The 20,021-nt window shown below is 43.3% G+C and overlaps 1 protein-coding gene across 1 annotated transcript in view; it reads right to left on the bottom strand.

Annotated features, from left to right (window-relative positions):
- Positions 1-8,292: 8,292 nt before the first annotated feature.
- The window catches only part of LOC115221435 (craniofacial development protein 1), a 33,071-nt gene continuing 21,342 nt past the window's right edge, over positions 8,293-20,021 (bottom strand). The window contains exons 6-8 of the mRNA XM_029791617.2: positions 18,623-18,725; positions 12,937-13,022; positions 8,293-8,794 (exon numbers count right to left, since the gene is read on the bottom strand). Of these exons, the coding sequence (XP_029647477.1) occupies positions 8,701-8,794; positions 12,937-13,022; positions 18,623-18,725 (283 nt within the window). The 3' untranslated portion in view covers positions 8,293-8,700. The remainder of the gene's footprint in view (positions 8,795-12,936; positions 13,023-18,622; positions 18,726-20,021) is intronic.

Raw genomic sequence — 20,021 nt, 5'->3', positions numbered from 1 at the left:
GCCATTACGTTCTGAGTTCAAATTCCGCCGAGGTCGACTTTGCCTTTCATATTTTCGGGGTCGATAAATTAAGTACCAGTTGCACACTGGGGTCGATGTAGTCTGTCCTTGTTTGTCCCCTCTATGTTTAGCCCCGTGTGGGCAATAAAAAAATAAGACGTGTCTGTGTGTGCGTGAAGGCGCGTGGCTTGGTGGTTAGAGGTATTCAGCTCACGGTCGCAAGGTCTTGAGTTCAATTCCCAGCGACGCGTTGTGTCCTTGAGCAAGACACTTTATTTCACGTTGCTCCAGTCCACATAGCTGACAAAGACGAGTAAAATAGAACAAATCTTAAAATGTCTTCTTTCTGTGCATTGCGGTGGAGGAGATCCCACGTTTATCTGTCCTTGTTTGTCCCCTCTGTGTTTAGCCCCTTGTGGGTAGTAAAGAAATAGGTATTTCGTCTGCCGCTACGTTCTGAGTTCAAATTACGCCGAGGTCGACTTTGCCTTTCATCCTTTCGGGGTCGATAAATTAAGTACCAGTTACGCACTGGGGTCGATATAATTGACTTAATCCGTTTGTCTGTCCTTGTTTGTCCCCTCTGTGTTTAGCCCCTTGTGGGTAGTAAAGATATAGGTATTTTGTCTGTCTTTACGTTCTGAGTTCAAATTCTGCCGAGGTCGACTTTGCCTTTCGGGATCGATAAATTAAGTACCAGTTACGCACTGAGGTCGATATAATTGACTTAAACCGGTGGAGGAGATCCCTGAACCATCGATTCTGAAACCGATTAGCAAGCTGCCTTACCCAGAGGCACCGAAAAATGCCTTCGCATCGCCTCCTGACGAAATAAAGCTTGCAGCCATATGGTTCTTCCTTCCTCGCCATGGTTTTAACATGAATTTTATTTCATAGAAAGGGAACGAACAAGTTTGATAAAATTAAATCAAGTTTGTCCGTTATTGTATTTTTTTTTTTTGGTATCTTGGGCAAGTGTCTTCTACTATAGCCTCGGGCCGACCAAAGCCTTGTGAGAGGATCTGGTAGACGGAAACTGAAAGAAGCCCGTCGTATATATGTATGTGTGTGTATATGTTTGTCGCCCCAACAACGCTTGACAACCGATGCTGGTGTGTTTCCGTCCCCGTAACTTAGCGGTTCGGCAAAAAGCGACCGATAGAATAAATACTAGGCTTACAAAGAATAAGTCCTGGGGTCAGTTTGCTCGACAAAAGGTGGTGCTCCAGCATGGCCACAGTCAAATGACTGAAAAACGAGTAAAAGAGTAATTCTCTCAACAACTTTTGTGAATGCTCGCGGCTGTAAACGGTTTAGTAAAAGTTGTATGCGTGAATCAGATGAACTAATTGGAGTTGTTCCCCTTGCACCCATCAGTGAAGAAACCCTGAACGCTAGAAATAGCAGTTAAAATGCATTGAATCATGATTTAATAATGTCTTAGAATATTTAGATAAGATGTTTTTGTTGGCGGGTGAGGAGAAATGATTGCCTGGAACACTGATAGTAAAACTGGGCTGAGGTAGAACAAGTTGGCGCTCGATATGCCCAATCGATATATATATAGGCGCAGGAGTGGTTGTGTGGTAAGTAGCTTGCTTACCAACCACATGGTTCCAGGTTCAGTCCCACTGCGTGGCATTTGGGCAAGTGTCTTCTGCTATAGCCACGGGCCGACCAAAGCCTTGTGAGTGGATTTGGTAAACGGAAACTGAAAGAAGCCTGTCGTATATATGTGTTTGTCCCTCTAGCATTGCTTGACAACCGATGCTGGTGTGTTTACGTCCCCGTCACATAGCGGTTCGGCAAAACAGACCGATAGAATAAGTACTGGGTTTACAAAGAATAAGTCCTGGGGTCGATTTGCTCGACTAAAGGCGGTGCTCCAGCATGGCCGCAGTCAAATGACTGAATCAAGTAATAGAGTAAAAGAGATATCTATATATATAAAACTGTAGTTGTGTGAGTGTCTGTCTCCTACGATTTAGATTCCTAACTCCTCCCACATTTTGCGGTGCAGTTTAACCAAAACCGGGTATCTTATAGTCGTGATTCATATCGAGCCCGTCTGGCTATTAGCGCGCGTCTACGATGAGTCTACGATTTAAAAAATAATTTAACATCATTTTTCATTCCATTTTAATGCATAATTTTTCGTGTGTCGATGGCGGCGGAGTTGGCGTCCATGGTCACAGCTGCACCTGTTTGCTTCTCCCCTCCTTCGTGAAGTTGTGGGGAAGGGAGTGTAAGGAAATCAACGTCGTCAAGGAGACCAGCGTTCTTTTAGAACGACTTCATGGCTTGAAGACACCAAAACAGAAATGGCTAAGAAAGCCAGAATTGGCATCTATAAGGGAAGTAACTCTCTAAAGATGCTTATATAGTTATTTCCCTTACAAACCCGAGCAACGTCGGGCGATACTGCTAGTTTCATATAAATACCTTTCAACCGGCATAGATTACGATTATAAAGAAATGCGTGGGGAAATCTTTTCCGAGGGGTGGAGAGAGGACTTCGGAAAATTCACAAGATCCGAGTTTTTCGCCCATAACTTGGTGACGGTTTATCGTCGATAGCAACTATAAATCCAAATTTTAAATATTCCTCTGAATACTGAAGAAACTTTCTTTACTTGCACTACAGTATTTTTGAATCGGCATAAACTACACTCGACTTTGGATGACCATAACTTTCAGAAAAAAGGGCTATTTTTAATGAAATTGTCAACGAATACGTGTTATATCATGTAGATTCCGAATATACAAAATATGGTGGGGAATTTCAGAAATTTCACTTGAGTCAATTTCAATTCGTCTCAACTTTCAAGAAAAATGGATATTTTTTTTTATGAAACTCTCTACAAATACCTGGGACTATGTAGATTTCGAGGACATAGGAATTTTGGGGGGAAACAATTGGGGGCTATTTTTGAGAATTGTTCCCCACTCTCGGGTGTTTCTGAGCAAATCGTCGATATGTTTCATTTTCAGTTCTACATACAAGCACGAAATAATCTTATTCCCTCATTAGCGACATCAGATCTTATGAATAACGTGTGAACGAAATATCAAGAAATGATGTCGCTAAAGTGTCAAAAATTTGATAAATTTGACAGAGGGGAAATATAAAGAATTTTTTTTTTAATAACTCGTTCGAATCGCCCCCTTTCCTTTATTGGCTTTGTAAACATTGTGTAACCCTACGCATGTCTCACCAACATATCATGTCCCGAGATGGGAATCACGGGTTTAGCTTGTGGCTAAGTTGAGAACACAGATTTAGTGGTAAGATGGTTTGACGCCTATTTTTAGCATCCAATGGGATCTATACAGGGCTTTCTTATATTGTTTAGGTTTAAATAAATAAAATTCACGGTCCTCGGGTGTTTTAAGTATGCTGACCACCAGTTGAAATTGATATTAATTAATAGTATTAATTAACAACATAAATTTCTGCTCTTATTATTTGTATGTTGTTTCAGTTATTTGACTGTGGCCATGCAGGAGCACCATCTTTAGTCGAACAAAGTAACCCCAGAACTCATTCTTTGTAAGCCTAGTACTTATTCTATCGGTCTCTTTTGTTGAACTGCTATGTTACAGGGACGTAAACACACCTGCATCAGTTGTCAAGCGATGGTGGAGGGACAAACACAGATACACAAACATACACATACACATATATACACACACACATATATATATATGTAACCAGCCCACTTATGCGTACCTTTCCTTCATTGGACACTGCTTGTGAAGACCTGTTAGGGCAAGTGAAATTGAAATCAAATTTGATGACTGGCATCCATGTTAGTGGAGCACTAAAAGCACCATCTGAGCATGATTGTTGTCAGAGTGGCTAAATGGCGTCCATGCTGGTGGCACATAAAATGCACCATTCGAGAATGATCATTACCACATCGCCTTACTGGCACTTGTGCTGGTGTGTAGGTGACACGTAAAAAAACACCATTTGGGTGTGGCCGTACCGCTTGACTGGCCCTCGTGCCAGTGGCACGTAAAAGCACCCACTATACTCTAGGAGTAGTTGGCATAAGGAAGGGCATCCAGCTGTAGATACTCTGCCAGATCAAGATTAGAGCATGTTGCAGCCATCTGGTTCGCCAGTCCTCAGTCAAATCGTCCAACCCATGCTAGCATGGAAAGCATACATTAAGCGATGATGATGATGATGATGATGATGATGATCACCATCCGTTCATGGCCGTTTGCCAGCTCTGTCTGGCACCAGTGCGGGTGGCACGTAAAAAGCACCCACTACACTCACGGAGTGGTTGGCGTTAGGAAGGGCATGCAGCCGTAGAAACACTGCCAGATTTGACTGGGCCTGATGAAGCCTTCTGGCTTCACAGACCCCAGTAGAACCGTCCAACCCATGCTAGCATGGAAAGCGGACGCTAAACGATGATGATGATGATGATACTATTACATACATGTGTGTGTGATAAAGCCTATAGAAGCCTATAAAGATGTCCCAGGCACTCTAGAGTCAACCAGTCTGTCCATAATGGAATGTCTTTTATTCTTGAAATTATTTCTCCTTTTCTGTGAATTTGCAGTAGGAAGGGCATCCAGCTGTAGAAACTCTGCCAGATCAAGATTGAAGCCTGGTGCAGCCATCTGGTTCGCCAGCGCTCAGTCAAAATCGTCCAACCCATGCTAGCATGGAAAGCAGACGTTAAACGATGACGACTTACTCTTCACTCTCTTTTACTTGTTTCAGTCATTTGACTGCGGCCATGCTGGAGCACCGCCTTTAGTCGAGCAAATCGACCCCAGGACTTATTCTTTGTGAGCCCAGTACTTATTCTATCGGTCTCTTTTGCCGAACCGCTAAGTGACGGGGACGTGAACACACCAGCATCAGTTGTCAAGCAATGCTAGGGAGACAAACACAGACACACAAATACATATATACGACAGGCTTCTTTCAGTTTCCGTCTACCAAATCCACTCACAAGGCATTGGTCGGCCCGAGGCTATAGCAGAAGACACTTGCCCAAGATGCCATACAGTGGGACTGAACCCGGAACCATGTGGTTGGTTAGCAAGCTACTTACCACACAGCCACTCCTGGTAGATAATTTTGATAATTCAGGTATTTTCTCTTGTATGGCATTTAATATACCTTTTTTTAATCCATGTTACTCAAATTTACACCACTTATTGGAATGGTTTTGCACATTTCATTTTCATGGTTTAACTTGTTTCAGTCATTTGACTGCGGCCATGCTGGAGCACAGTTTTAAAGGGTTTTAGTTGAAGAAATCGACCCCAGGACATATTCTTTGTAAGCCTAGTACTTATTGTATTGGTTCTCTTTTGTCAAACCGCTAAGTTATGAGGACGTAAACACACCAGCATCGGTTGTCAAGCAAAGGTGGCGGGGTCAAACATAGATACACATACACAGGCTTCTTTCAGTTTCCATCTACAAAAACCACTCACAAGGCTTTTTTAACTGGCCCGAGGCTATAGTAGAAGACACTCGCCCAAGGTGCCATGCAGTGGGATTGAACCTGGAACTATGTGGTTGGGAAGTAAGCTTCTTACCACACAGCTATGCCATTTTTATTCATAAAAAATCCTTAAAAATGTTTTAGCCCGAAGGCTGCGGCCATGCTGGGGCACCACCGCTGAAAATTAAAAGAGCAAAAATTTCAGTAACCAAGATTTCTCCAAACTGACATGCCATGTCTATATGTCTTATTTTTCAGTCATTACCCTGCGACCAGGCTGGAGCAAAACCTTGAAGAATTTTTGGCTGTAAGAATTAACATCAGTATTCTTTTTTTTTTTATATTTTAAGCTCTCTTTACTCTTTTTCTTTTGTTTCAGTCACTTGACTGCGGCCATGCTGGAGCACCGCCTTTAATCGAGCAACTCGACCCCGGGACTTATTCTTTTGTAAGCCCAGTACTTATTCTATCGGTCTCTTTTGCCGAACTGCTAAGTAACGGGGACATAAACACACCAGCATCGGTTGTCAAGCAATGCTAGGGGGACAAACACATACACACACATGCATATATATATATATATACATATATATACGACAGGCTTCTTTCAGTTTCCGTCTACCAAATCCACTCACAAGGCTTTGGTTGGCCCGAGGCTATAGTAGAAGATACTTGCCCAAGATGCAGCGCAGTGGGACTGAACCCGGAACCATGTGGTTGGTAAACAAGCTACTTACCACACAGCCACTCCTGCACCATAAAGCTAGTTACTTAATCGGTCTCTTTTGTGGCTCTCATGGTGACACCAGCAATGGCACAGGCACCGACAAGGTCACTAAGTCACTTGCAAGACGAGACCCGTCAACTGAGAATATAAAAGGCATGAGTTTACAAGAATTTGTTTCAGTAGTCTATGATGCAGTCTCGCCTGGCCCCCGTGCCGGTGGCACGTAAAAAGCACCATCCGATCGTGGCCGTTTGCCAGCCTTGTCTGGCACCTGTGCAGGTGGCACATAAAAAGCACCCACTACACCCTCAGAGTGGTTGGCGTTAGGAAGGGCACCCAGCTGTAGAAACACTGCCAGATCAGACTGGAGCCTGGTGCAGCCTTCTGGCTTCCCAGACCCCAGTTGAACCGTCCAACCCATGCTAGCATGGAAAACGGACGTTAAACGATGATGATGCTGAAATAAGAAACAACAAAAGTACAAAAAAAAAAAAATCAAAACAAAAGAACAATGTTTTTTTTCCTTGCTTTTTTTGTTTTGTTTTAGTTTGCAATAAATTTTGAGATAGGTAGAGAGACATTATCTGCTATGAAAAGACTACTTATGGGGTGGGGTGAGGGCAGAGGGGAATAAAAAAAAATATATATAAGAAAAAAGACAAACATTGAGAGATGAGTGTGTGACAGTTAATAATGGACAAATCCCACAGTGAAAATAAGCAGCAGCCATGTCTACCTTGGAAACAAGGGTTACAGGAGAGATAAAAGAATTGCGGAAATAAAGTGCCAATTATTGTTGGGGCCTTGGAGACAGTACCAAAATATATTGAGATGAATATAAAGAAAATGCCAGATTCACAAGGAAAGAACCGATAATATGGTACCATAGGCTGCAGCTGGTAAGCCCACTTACTCAAGCAGCACTCCAGGAGTTCCAACAAAACCAGAGTTAATAGAATAATATTCGGGGTCACTCCAAAAAGCTCTATCTGCGACGATTTCATCTCAATCGAAGGAGAGGGGCTTTCTCCGTCCGGGTTGCTGATCCGTGGAACAAGCTGCCGGACGAGATAGTGAAGATGCTGACGACCGCTCGGTTCAAAGTCTCTCTTGACCAGAAATGGCCTGAACTCTTTGTATGAACACCCTCCCTGTACATAACTCCATGTCCCCCTACATGGCCTTGTTTTTTGCTTTTTGAGCCAAAAAATTAACTTAACTTATTAATAATAATGATGATCCTTTTTTCAGTAAAAAATCATAAAGCCTAAAATTTTGTGGGAGAGGACTAATTAATTTTATTGACCCTAGTGTTTCACTGGTACTTAATTTATCAACTCCGAAAAAAAATAGAAAGCAAAGTCAACTTAGGCGGAATTTGATCTCAGAACATAAAGACGGGTGTGAAATGCTGTTAAGCAGTTTGCCCGGTGTGCTAGTGATTCTGCCGGCTCACCACCTTCAATAAGGGTATAAACATAACCCTTTCTGCTACAGTAATAATAAAGGCTCCAAATACTTGTACAAGGGAGTAATTTCTTTAAGGGAAGAAGTTCGTTGATACTCCTGACTTGAGTGAATAACTGGTACTTAGTTTAATCAAGCCCCAAAAGGTTGCTTTGATGATAATAATCCTTTCTACTAGAAGCACAAGGCCTCAAATTTGGGGGAAGGGATTAAGTCGATTACATCGACCCCAGTATGTAATTGGTACTTAATTCATCAACCCCAAAAGAATGAAAGGCAAAATCGACCACAGCAGGATTTGAACTTAGAACATAGCAGCAGATGAAATACCGCTAAGCATTTCACCTGGCATGCTAACAATTCTACCAGCTCCCCGCCTTATTATTATTATTATTAATAATAATAATGGTTTCTAATTTACAGGCCAGCACTTTTGAGAAGAGGGAGATAGTCAATTCCATCAACCCCAGAGTTTAGACTTGACCCAAGAAGGATGAAACACAACGTTGACTTAGATGAGATTTGAACTCACCATGCAAGAGCAAACAGCTTAAGGCATTTCGTCTGATGTGTCCAGTTAGTCCACTGCCTTTGATGATAAAGATATTTCATGTTTTAAGAACAAGGCCAATTTCTTTGGTCAAGTGGAAGGACCATGGGTTTATAGTGAATAAAATTGCTCTCCTGTAGATGGCTGTTGCTTATTTATCTGACATTTGCCTGGATGGGAGCCAAAGGTGTTAGCCCCAGTAAGATTTTTACCTGAGCATGTAACTCAATGATCTTTTACTCCAGCATATTAATGATTCTGCCATCCACCTTCCCTAATAATAATAAAAATAATAATTATAATTGTACTAATAATGATCCATAGAATAATTTATACAAAAATGAACAGATGATGGGGTTAAAAATATGAAATGAACTGAAAATACTTATTTCATTAAAAAAAAGAAAATTTTCAAATTTCAAGAGTAAGACAGTACAAAAAGACCCTAACAGAGTTGAGAGAGCACAAAACGAAAATCATCGTCGGTTGTTGCTGGTAAGACGTAAGGTTTTCTCTATTTCAAACTGTCTGTGATCCGTACGGTCCAGGAATGCCATTCGTTCAAGGTACCTGAGAAGAAACAAACCAAAAAGAACATACAAGGTGTATTTAGTTGTTTAATTGTTTTTCCTAAAAAAAAAAATAATTTACTATGAACAATGATAATAATTATAATTGTAAAAAATAATTTACTATGAACAATAATAATAATTATAATGGTAAAAAATAATTTACTATGAACAATAATAATAATTATAATTGTAAAAAATAATTTACTATGAAGAATAATAATAATCATAATTGTAAAAAATAATTTACTATGAACAATATATAATAATTATAATTGTACCGTAGCCAGTACCGCATCGACTGGCCCCGTGCTGTGGGCACGTAACAAACACCATCCGAGCGTGGCCGTCTGCCAGCTTCATCTGGCACCTGTGTCGGTGGCACATAAAAAACACCATTCGAGCGTGACCGTCTGCCAGCCTCGTCTGGCACCTGTGTCGGTGGCACATAAAAAACACCATTCGAGCTTGACCGTCTGCCAGCCTCGTCTGGCACCTGTGTCGGTGGCACATAAAATCACCCACTACACTCTCGGAGTGGTTGGCGTTAGGAAGGGCATCCAGCTGTAGAAACACTGCCAGATCTGACTGGGCCTGGTGCAGCCTTCGGGCTTGCCAGACCCCAGTTGAACCGTCCAACCCATTCTAGCATGGAAAGCGGACGTTAAACGATGATGATGATGTACTAATAATGATCCATAGAATAATTTATACAAAAATGAACAGATGATGGGGCGCAGGAGTGGCTGTGTGGTAAGTAAGTAGCTTGTTTACCAACCACATGGTTCCAGGTTCAGTCCCACTGCGTGGCACCTTGGGCAAGTGTCTTTTACTATAGCCTCGGGCCGACCAAAGCCTTGTGAGTGGATTTGGTAGACGGAAACTGAAAGAAGCCTGTTGTATATATGTATATATATATGTGTGTGTGTGTGTGTGTGTGTGTTTGTGTGTCTGTGTTTGTCCCCCTAGCATTGCTTGACAACCGATGCAAGTAAAAAAAAAAAAAATAATAAAGAGAGCCAAGATGCAAAAAAGCATCATCATCATCATCATCATCGTCGTTTAACGTCCGTTTTTCCATGCTAGCATGGGTTGGACATAGCATATGCCATGATGTTGCTAAAGGTCACAGAGAGCGGTCAGCTCCATCATCATTATCATTTAATGTTCGTACAGAGCGGCTAACCAGCTTCCATGCCAGTGGCACGTAAAAGGGCACCATACTTGTGCCTGTGCTAGTAGGGTCCCAAGGGCACCATCCGAGCGTGATCGTTGCCAGAGCAGCCAACTGGCTTCTGTACTTGTGGCACGTAAAAGGGCACCATTCGAGCGTGATGTTAAATATTGATGATGATGATGACATCCAAGTTGGCATGGACTGGACGGTTTGACAGGGGCTGGCCAACTGGTCAACAGTCCAGACTCCAATGGTCTGTTGTGGAACGGTTTTTATGGCTGGATGTCCTTCCTAATGCCCACCACTTTACAGAGTATGCTGAGTGCTTTATATGTGCCACTGGCACAAGGGCATTTCATGTGACACCAGCAGCTGTAGAGGTGCAAGCCTGCAAGTATGGACGACAGCAATGTGACTTAGCTTGACGCCTCTGCTCAAGGAAAAACAGGGATGAGTATTCCACAGACTTATATATCCTTGATATAATTTTGGGTATATTCACTCACAAGGTTTGTGTTGATTGGGGGCTATGGTTAAAAACATTAAAAATAAACTTGCCAAAGATATCAGGTATAGATGGATCGAACCCAACACCTGGTGATTGCCAAGTGAACTGCTTAACTATTTGGCCGGAGGCGCAGGAGTGGCTGTGTGGTAAGTAGCTTGCTAACCAACCACATGGTTCCGGGTTCAGTCCCATTGCGTGGCATCTTGGGCAAGTGTCTTCTGCTATAGCCCCGGGCCGACCAATGCCTTCTGAGTGGATTTGGTAGACGGAAACTGAAAGAAGCCTGTCGTATATATGTATATATATATATATATGTGTGTGTGTGTTTGTGTGTCTGTGTTTGTCCCCCTAGCATTGCTTGACAACCGATGCTGGTGTGTTTACGTCCTCGTCACTTAGCGATAGAATAAGTACTGGGCTTACAAAGAATAAGACCTGGGGTCGATTTGATTCGACTAAAGGCAGTGCTCCAGCATGGCCACAGTCAAATGACTGAAACAAGTAAAAGAAAGAGATAACGTGTTGGTTAAAAAAAAAAAAGGTGGGAAGGGAAGTAACTACCAACAGCCTTGAAAAGGGAGATAATCAACAAGATCATTAATTCCCAAATAAACGATTCTGGAATTCTTGAAAGGGTGAAAGGTAAAAGTTGTATTTCGGCCACAAGGTGGCGCATCGGTTGCGAATCACTGCTATAGTGGAAATACATGGCTACCCTGTATTATATAGAGGTGGGCAAATAACTTTTACTTCTTTCAGCCATTAGACTGCGGCCATGCTGGGGCACCACTTCAAAGGTGGTTTAATTAAACAAATTAACCTCAGTACTTATTCCAGTCTGGTACTTTTAATCTGTTGGGATCTTTTGCCAAACTGCTGAGTTACAGGGACAAAAACAAACCAACGCCAATTGTCAAATAGTGGTAGGGAACAAATACACACACATAACAATGGGCTTCCACACAGTTTCCATCAACCAAATTGACTGGGCACTGGTCAGGGGATCTTTTACCAAACAGCTGAGTTACAGGGACAAAAACAAACCAACGCCAATTGTCAAATAGTGGTAGGGAACAAATACACACACATAACAAAGAACTTCCACACAGTTTCCATCAACCAAATTGACTGGGCACTGGTCAGGGGATCTTTTGCCAAACAGCAGAGTTACAGGGACAAAAACAAACCAACGCCAATTGTCAAATAGTGGTAGGGAACAAATACACACACATAACAAAGGGCTTCCACACAGTTTCCATCAACCAAATTGACTGGGCACTGGTCAGGGGATCTTTTGCCAAACAGCAGATATACAGGGACAAAAACAAACCAACGCCAATTGTCAAATAGTGGTAGGGAACAAATACACACACATAACAATGGGTTTCCACACAGTTTCCATCAACCAAATTGACTGGGCACTGGTCACGGGATCTTTTACCAAACAGCTGAGTTACAGGGACAAAAACAAACCAACGCCAATTGTCAAATAGTGGTGGGGAACAAATACACACACATAACAATGGGCTTCCATACAGTTTCCATCAACCAAATTGACTGGGCACTGGTCAGGGGATCTTTTGCCAAACAGCAGAGTTACAGGGACAAAAACAAACCAACGCCAATTGTCAAATAGTGGTAGGGAACAAATACACACACATAACAATGGGCTTCCATACAGTTTCCATCAACCAAATTGACTGGGCACTGGTCAGGGGATCTTTTGCCAAACAGCAGAGTTACAGGGACAAAAACAAACCAACGCCAATTGTCAAATAGTGGTAGGGAACAAATACACACACATAACAATGGGCTTCCACACAGTTTCCATCAACCAAATTGACTGGGCACTGGTCACGGGATCTTATACCAAACAGCTGAGTTACAGGGACAAAAACAAACCAACGCCAATTGTCAAATAGTGGTGGGGAACAAATACACACACATAACAATGGGCTTCCATACAGTTTCCATCAACCAAATTGACTGGGCACTGGTCAGGGGTTCTTTTACCAAACAGCTGAATTACAGGGACAAAAACAAACCAACGCCAATTGTCAAGTAGTGGTAGGGAAGAAATACATACACATAACAATGGGCTTCCACACAGTTTCCATCAACCAAATTGACTGGGCACTGGTCACGGGATCTTTTACCAAACAGCTGAGTTACAGGGACAAAAACAAACCAACGCCAATTGTGAAATAGTGGTGGGGAAGAAATACACACACATAAAGGGCTTCCACAGTTTCCATCAACCAAATTCACTGGGCACTGGTCAGCCCAGGCTATTAGAGAAAACAATTGCACAAGGTGCTGTGCAGCAGAACTGAACCTGGAACCATGTGGCCACAATGTGAGGTTCTTAGCCACATAGCCATGCCTTTTGTCTATAGAATTATTATCCACACAAGCGCTATAACTAAGTTGAAAGAAGAATAAAAAGTCAGTAACTTACGAGCTTTTACTGCGGTTGTGTTGCGTAAGTTCCGATTCTATGCCTTCTCTTTGTTTGTAGGTGTCCCAGTCTAGTTTTGACTTTTCCTAAATTCACAGAAACACAGGAAAAAAGAGAAAACGAAAGGATAAAATATTAATTACAGAGAAACACAACAAAACCAATTTTTATTCAACGCGGCGCAGGAATGGCTGTGTGGTAAGTAGCTGGTTTACCAACCACATGGTTCCGGGTTCAGTCCCACTGCGTGGCACCTTGGGCAAGTGTCTTCTGCTATAGCCTCGGGCCAACCAAAGCCTTGTGAGTGGATTTGGTAGACGGAAACCGAAAGAAGCCCGTTGTATATATATATATATATATATATGCGTGTGTGTGTGTGTGTGTCTGTGTTTGCCCCCCTAGCATTGCTTGACAACCGATGCTGGTGTGTTTATGTCCCCGTTACTTAGCGGTTCGGCAAAAGAGACCGATAGAATAAGTACTGGGCTTACAAAAAGAATAAGTCCCGGGGTTGGTCGATTAAAGGCGGTGCTCCAGCATGGCTGCAGTCAAATGACTGAAACAAGTAAAAGAGAGTCAAGTACGTCAACACCAACATCAAAATAAAAATCAAATGGAAACTGTAGTTAAGACAACCATACTGGTGACACGTAAAAAGCACCGTCCGAATGTGGCAGATGCCAGCGCCACCTGACTGGCGTCCGTGTCGGTGACACGTAAAAGCAGCATCTGATCGTGGCCGTTTGCCAGCCTCCCCTGGCCCCTGTGCCAGTGGCATGTAAAAACACCCACTACACTCACGGAGTGGTTGGCGTTAGGAAGGGCATCCAGCTGTAGAGACACTGCCAGATCAGACTGGAGCCTGGTGCAGCCTCTTGGCTTCACAGACCCTGGTCGAACTGTCCAACCCATGCTAGCATGGAAAACGGACATTAAACAATGAGGATGATGATGATGTCAGAAACATATGCAGATTGGGGAGAGAGAGCGCTAATGCAAAAAGTATACAGCAATAAGATCCTGAGTAGAGCTTATTGCTATATATTGGGTTGTCCGGAAAATTCGTGCCGATTTTTAAAGGTAACAAAAAGGTCAATAAATACTTGCCATTACGTTTTTAATCAACCAAATATGAACCATTTTGTTGCACAATGCATCTCCATCTTTCGTTTACCTTGAAAATACACCTTTCCCAGAATTGAGCTGGTTTCATGGCAAAGAATTCATCAAGTTATCTTTTCTACGTCATCCAAGGAATTGAAATTTTTACCATTAAGTCTATTCTGCAGAGACCTGAATAAGTGGAAATCCGAAGGAGCAATATCTGGTGAATATGGAGGGTGGACTAACACATCCCAGCCAAGCTGCAGCAATTTTTGTCTGGTTCCCAAAGTATCAAGTGCCGAAAATGAATTTCTTATCTTCCATTTTAAAGGGTTACAGAATTAACACAGGTTATAGGAACATAAACCTTCTTCCACGAAAAGATAGCTTAAACTGTGCTCTAAATGGAGGTGTAGTCAAATCCTATTTTATGGACTCAACCATGTTCTAAAATAAGTCGAAAGGTAAGCTACTATAAATCGGCACAAACTTTCCAGACAACCCAATACTTGTACAAGCACTATGATCCTATCTTTATGAAGTTAAGCAAATGACAAGACTCTCTTGCTCTCTCAATCACAGACGTGCACACACACACAATCATTTGAATGTACAGATGAGGAAAGTACTTAAACATCCGTGGATTGGACATTGATCATGAAACAGCAGAGTAAAGTTCTAGCTTTAAGTGGATCATTGAACTGAAAAGGTACAGATAAACATATATATATCTATGTGTGTGTGTCATCATCATCATCATCATCATTTAGCGTCCGTTTTCCATGCTAGCATGGGTTGGACGGTTCTACTGGGGTCTGTGAAGCCAGAAGGCTTCATCAGGCCCAGTCAAATCTGGCAGTGTTTCTACGGCTGGATGCCCTTCCTAACGCCAACCACTCCGTGAGTGTAGTGGGTGCTTTTTACGTGCCACCCGCACTGGTGCCAGACAGAGCTGGCAAACGGCCACGAACGGATGGTGCTATTTATGTGCCACCGGCACGAGGGCCAGGCGAGGCTGGCAACGGACACGAAACGGGGCGGTGCTGGCAACGGTCGCGAAACGGAAAGTTCTCTTACATGCCACCGGCACTGGTAACACATCTGCAATTTCCATTGATCGATTTCCATTGATCGATTTCGATTCTGATCCTCACTTGCCTCAATGGGTCTTCACAAGCAGAGTTTCGACATGCCACCGGCACTGGTAGCACATCCGCAATTTCCATTGATCGATTTCGATTTTGATCCTCACTTGCCTCAACATGTCTTCACAAGTAGACTTTTGTGTCCCAAGAAGGGAAGGTATGCATACGTAGGCTGGCTCCATCCCATGTAGAAGGCCACGGGTTGTGGACTCACTTGTCCTGCCGGGTCTTCTCGCGCACAGCACACTTCCAGAGGTCTCGGTCTCTAGTCATTTCCTCAGTGAGACCTAAAGTTCGAAGGTCGTGCTTCACCACCTCGTCCCAGGTTTTCCTGGGTCTGCCTCTTCCACAGGTTCCCTCAACCGCTAGGGTGTGGCACTTTTTCACACAACTATCTTCATCCATTCTCGCCACATGACCATACCAGCGCAAACGTCTCTCTTGCACACCACAACTGATGCTTCTTAGGTCCAGCTTTTCTCTCAAGGTACTTACACTCTGCCGAGTGTGAGTACCGGCATTACACATCCATCGGAGCATACTGGCTTCATTTCTAGCGAGCTTACGCATCCTCAGCAGTCACGGCCCATGTTTCACTGCCATGTAGCATGGCTGTTCGTACACACGCATCATACAGTCTGCTTTCACTCTGTGCGAGAGGCCTTTTGTCACCAGCAGAGGTAAGAGCTCTCTGACTTTGCCCAAGCTATTCTTACTCTAGCAGTTACACTTTCAGCACACCACACCCCGCCCCCCCGCTGCTGACTTGGTCCCTAGGTAACGGAAACTATCAACTATTTCTAGTTTTTCTCCTGGAAAGTGACGGAAGTTGGTCTCAGAGCATTTTCAGTGTTTATGTGTTCCTGAGCATCTGCCACATACAAAAACCATCTTCCTAGTTAGCCTTCTTTGACATTGCTGCATCTCTTATGTGTCCATAGCTTACACTTGGTACATCTTAGAGAGTTTCTACCTACACCTTTTCTACAGATCGAGCAGGGCCATCTACCTGAAGGTGTTTGTGATTTGTCTACCTTCCTACTGATTACGACTTTGGTTTTAGCTAGATTGACTCTGAGGCCCTTCGATTCTAATCCTTGTTTCCACACCTGAAACTTCTCCTCCAGTTCTGATAGCGACTCAGCAATTAGAGCAAGGTCATCAGCATAGAGGAGCTCCCAAGGCATCCTGTCTTGAATTCCTCCGTTATTGCCTGGAGGACTATGATAAATAGGAGGGGGCTGAGTACTGAGCCTTGGTGGACCCCTACCTCTACCCGGAATTCTTCACTGTACTCATTTCCAACCCTCACCCTACTAGCGGCGTCCCTATACATGGCCCGCACAGCTCTCACTAACCATTCATCTATCCCTAGTTTTCTCATTGCCCACCAGATAAGGGATCGGGGACCCTGTCGAAGGCTTTCTCCATGTCAACAAAAGCCAGGTACAGGGGCTTATCTTTGGCTAGGTATTTCTCCTGCAGCTGCTTTACCAGGAATATAGCATCAGTAGTACTTTTCCCTGGCACAAACCCAAACTGCATCTCATCTAAACTAACTCTCTCTCTAATTAGTTGGGCTATGACCCTCTCCGTAACCTTCATCACCTGGTCCAACAGCTTGATACCTCTGTAGTTATTTGTATCTAGGGCATCACCTTTAACTTTTGTAGCAGTTGACTATTATACTGCTACACACCAGTCATTGGGTTGACCCCTTTGTGTATCACCTGATTAACTATATGGGTGACTAGGCTATACCAACACTACCAGACATTTTGAGCATCTCTGCAGTGATTCCTGATGGGCCTGGGGCTTTCCTGTCTTCATGCTTCTAATTGCCTTAGCTACCACAGAACTATCAACTCGGATAGCTGGTCCCTCTGTTGGGTCAACATTCGGCAGACTCTCTTTATCCCATTCATTTTCTTCATTCAGCAACCTTTCATAGTGGCATCTCCAAACCTCTCTCTTGGCATCCTCATTTAGCGCAAGTGAACCATCTTCCATGCGAACACACTTCTCTCCTACCACATCACGATTCTCTCTCACACACTGTCTTGCAACACGAAACACCTCCAGTCTTTGGTCCTCACGGCGCAGAACATTGGCAAATTTTTTCTTATCTGCTTCCCCTCTGGCTAAATAAACCTGTCTCCTAGCTTCTCTTTTGGCAGTCTGATACAGTTCCTGCTACCGCATACCCCCATTTTCCAGACCTTCCAAGCCTGTCTCTTTTCTCTAATAGCCCTGTCTACAATATTGTTCCACCACCACGTTATTCTAGGTCGAGAGGGGGACTTTGCACCAGCCACAGATCTGGTCAGTGGCTCTCAGCAGTTGTCCCTTAGAAACGTCCAGCTGTCTTCTACCCCTGTGATGCTCTATCCCCTTCTACTTCGTCAGAGGCTTCAAGTAATATGTCCCTAAATCTCTGTCCATTTGCAGGATCTTTAAGCTTCCAGATCCTTCTTCTCCATATTTGTCGTCTTCTGGTTGTCCTCCTAGTCCTGATCCTAAAGTCACTAACTACCAGTCTATGTTGTGGGGTACATTCTTCAACTCACTGGGAAGGTTTTGGCATTTATAAGCAGCCATCTCTCCTTTGCCTTGTAAGGATGTAGTCAATTTGGCTTGTATGTTGGCCCGATTGGTAAGTGACTAGGTGGCTGGTAGGTTTCCTGAAGTTGCTCAGGTGCACCACAACTTGTCAGAAAGTGCGTATAAAGTATATGCAGTAATGTACAAATATCTGGAAAGTGAACAGTGAGTGGATTTGGTAGATGGAAACTGAAAGAAGCCTGTCGTATATATGTGTGTTTGTGTCAGTGTTTGTCCCCCTAGCATTGCTTGACGACCGATGCTGGTGTGTTTACGTCGCCGTCACTTAGCGGTTCGGCAAAAGAGCCCGATAGATAAGTACTGGGCTTACAAAGAATAAGTCCCAGGGCCAATTTGCTTGACTAAAGGCGGTGCTCCAGCATGGCCGCAGTCAAATGACTGAAACAAGTAAAAGAGTAAAAGAGTGTATGAGCCAGATACATGCTTGTGTGTGTATGGAGGGGAGAAAATCAGGTGTAGTGTTGGCGAATCTCAGAAAGCATGGAAGTTTTGATGGATGCAGTGCTCCGACAAATAACAACCGATGCCGGCAGTTTGTTACATGCTTCAGCAACTCTCAGCATGAAAAAATGTTTCCGAAAGTCACGGGAGCTGTGCTGTTTTCTGACTTTGTAAAACATGTCTACGGGTGTTAGACGGGTGGAGTTTGAAAAGGTGCTCAGAGTTATTGTTTGTAAGATGGTTGATAATTTTATGGGTGTCTGCCAAGTGTGTGTGTGAGTCAGTACAAACAGACCAGCTGGAGCTGTTTCAACAACATCAATCACATTTGCAATAAGGTGACATTACATTACAATATAACAGTGACTACTTACCAAAGTGGTGAGTTTGTTCTTTTTAGTAATTTTGTTGAGGATGTTACCCAGTCCACCACCACCGCCGCCACCTCCACCTCTGTCGGAACCTGGTCGTTTTCCACTGGAAATATAAAAAAAATCCCATTAAGTAATTAGTAAACATCAACCAAAAACACATACATGTACATATTCAAAGGTATACATGCATATTCAAGCAGAGAGGGTTTATACCTCACAGACAAAAATGTAGATATTCAATTCCTCTGTTGACCAATCACCAACAGGAACAGTTTTCTCTGACTGTTGTAAGAGGCAGTTAGATGGGTTAATGGCAGGAAGGGCCTCCAGCCAGGAAACACTAAAGCAATGAAAAATATATAGACTTTTACTACTTGATCACGCTTATCCTATTTCTTTACTACCCACAAGGGGCTATTCACAGAGAGGACAAACAAGGACAGACAAACGGATTAAGGACGATTACATCGACCCCAGTGCGTAATTGATACTTAATTTATCAACCCCGAAAGGATGAAAGGCAAAGTCAACCTCAGCGGAATTTGAACTCACAACGTAACGGCAGACGAAATACCTATTTCTTTACTACCCACAAGGGGCTAAACACAGGGGAGACAAACAAGGACAGACAGACGGATTAAGACGATTACATCAACCCCAGTGCTTAACTGGTACTTAATTTATCGACCCCGAAAGGATGAAAGGCAAAGTCGACCTCGGCGGAATTTGAACTCAGAACATAATGGCAGACGAAATACGGCTACGCATTTCGCTCGGCGTGCTAACGTTTCTGCCAGCTCGTCTTCTAAAACGCAAATAGTTATGTAGCCCCTCTACGGTAAGAAACCTATTCTGCTCGACCCCTTTTTCTCTCAGACATTACTCCTCTCTATTCCTCATCTCCAAGGATAAAGTTGCCCCTTTTTTCCACTCTGGGTGGCAGTCATAATTGATGGCAGCACAAAAAAAACACCCAGTACATGTTGTAAAGTGGTTGGTGTTAGGAAGGGCATCCAGCCATAGAAACCATTCCAAGGCAAACACTGGAGCACAATGCAGTCCTTGGGCCCATTGGATCCTGTCAAACCATCCAAGCTATGCAAGTGTAGAAGATGGACTTTGAATCAGTCATGGGCAAACTCTAGCCTGCAGTATTTTCTGAATGACATACCAAGCAAAAAAATTACCACCAGCTTTTTTTAACAGTGCAGCCGCCTGATGGTGAGTCACATCTCATGCGGCCTCCTTCTTGGAAAAGGTTGCCCATGGCTCACCTAAGCCTTTCATGACTAACCTGTCTCGTAGCCCACCCAAAGAATTTTGGTTGATATTACCAAACCATCTGAAACTGGCCAAAGTGAGTTATCTTACGATGAAAGTAAACAAAGTTTGTTTTAGA

Source organism: Octopus sinensis, linkage group LG18, assembly GCF_006345805.1.
Source record: "Octopus sinensis linkage group LG18, ASM634580v1, whole genome shotgun sequence".
NCBI classification, from domain to species: Eukaryota; Metazoa; Mollusca; class Cephalopoda; order Octopoda; family Octopodidae; genus Octopus; species Octopus sinensis.
Note: the sequence above shows the minus strand (reverse complement) of the source record. Positions and strands in the feature narration are given on the sequence as shown.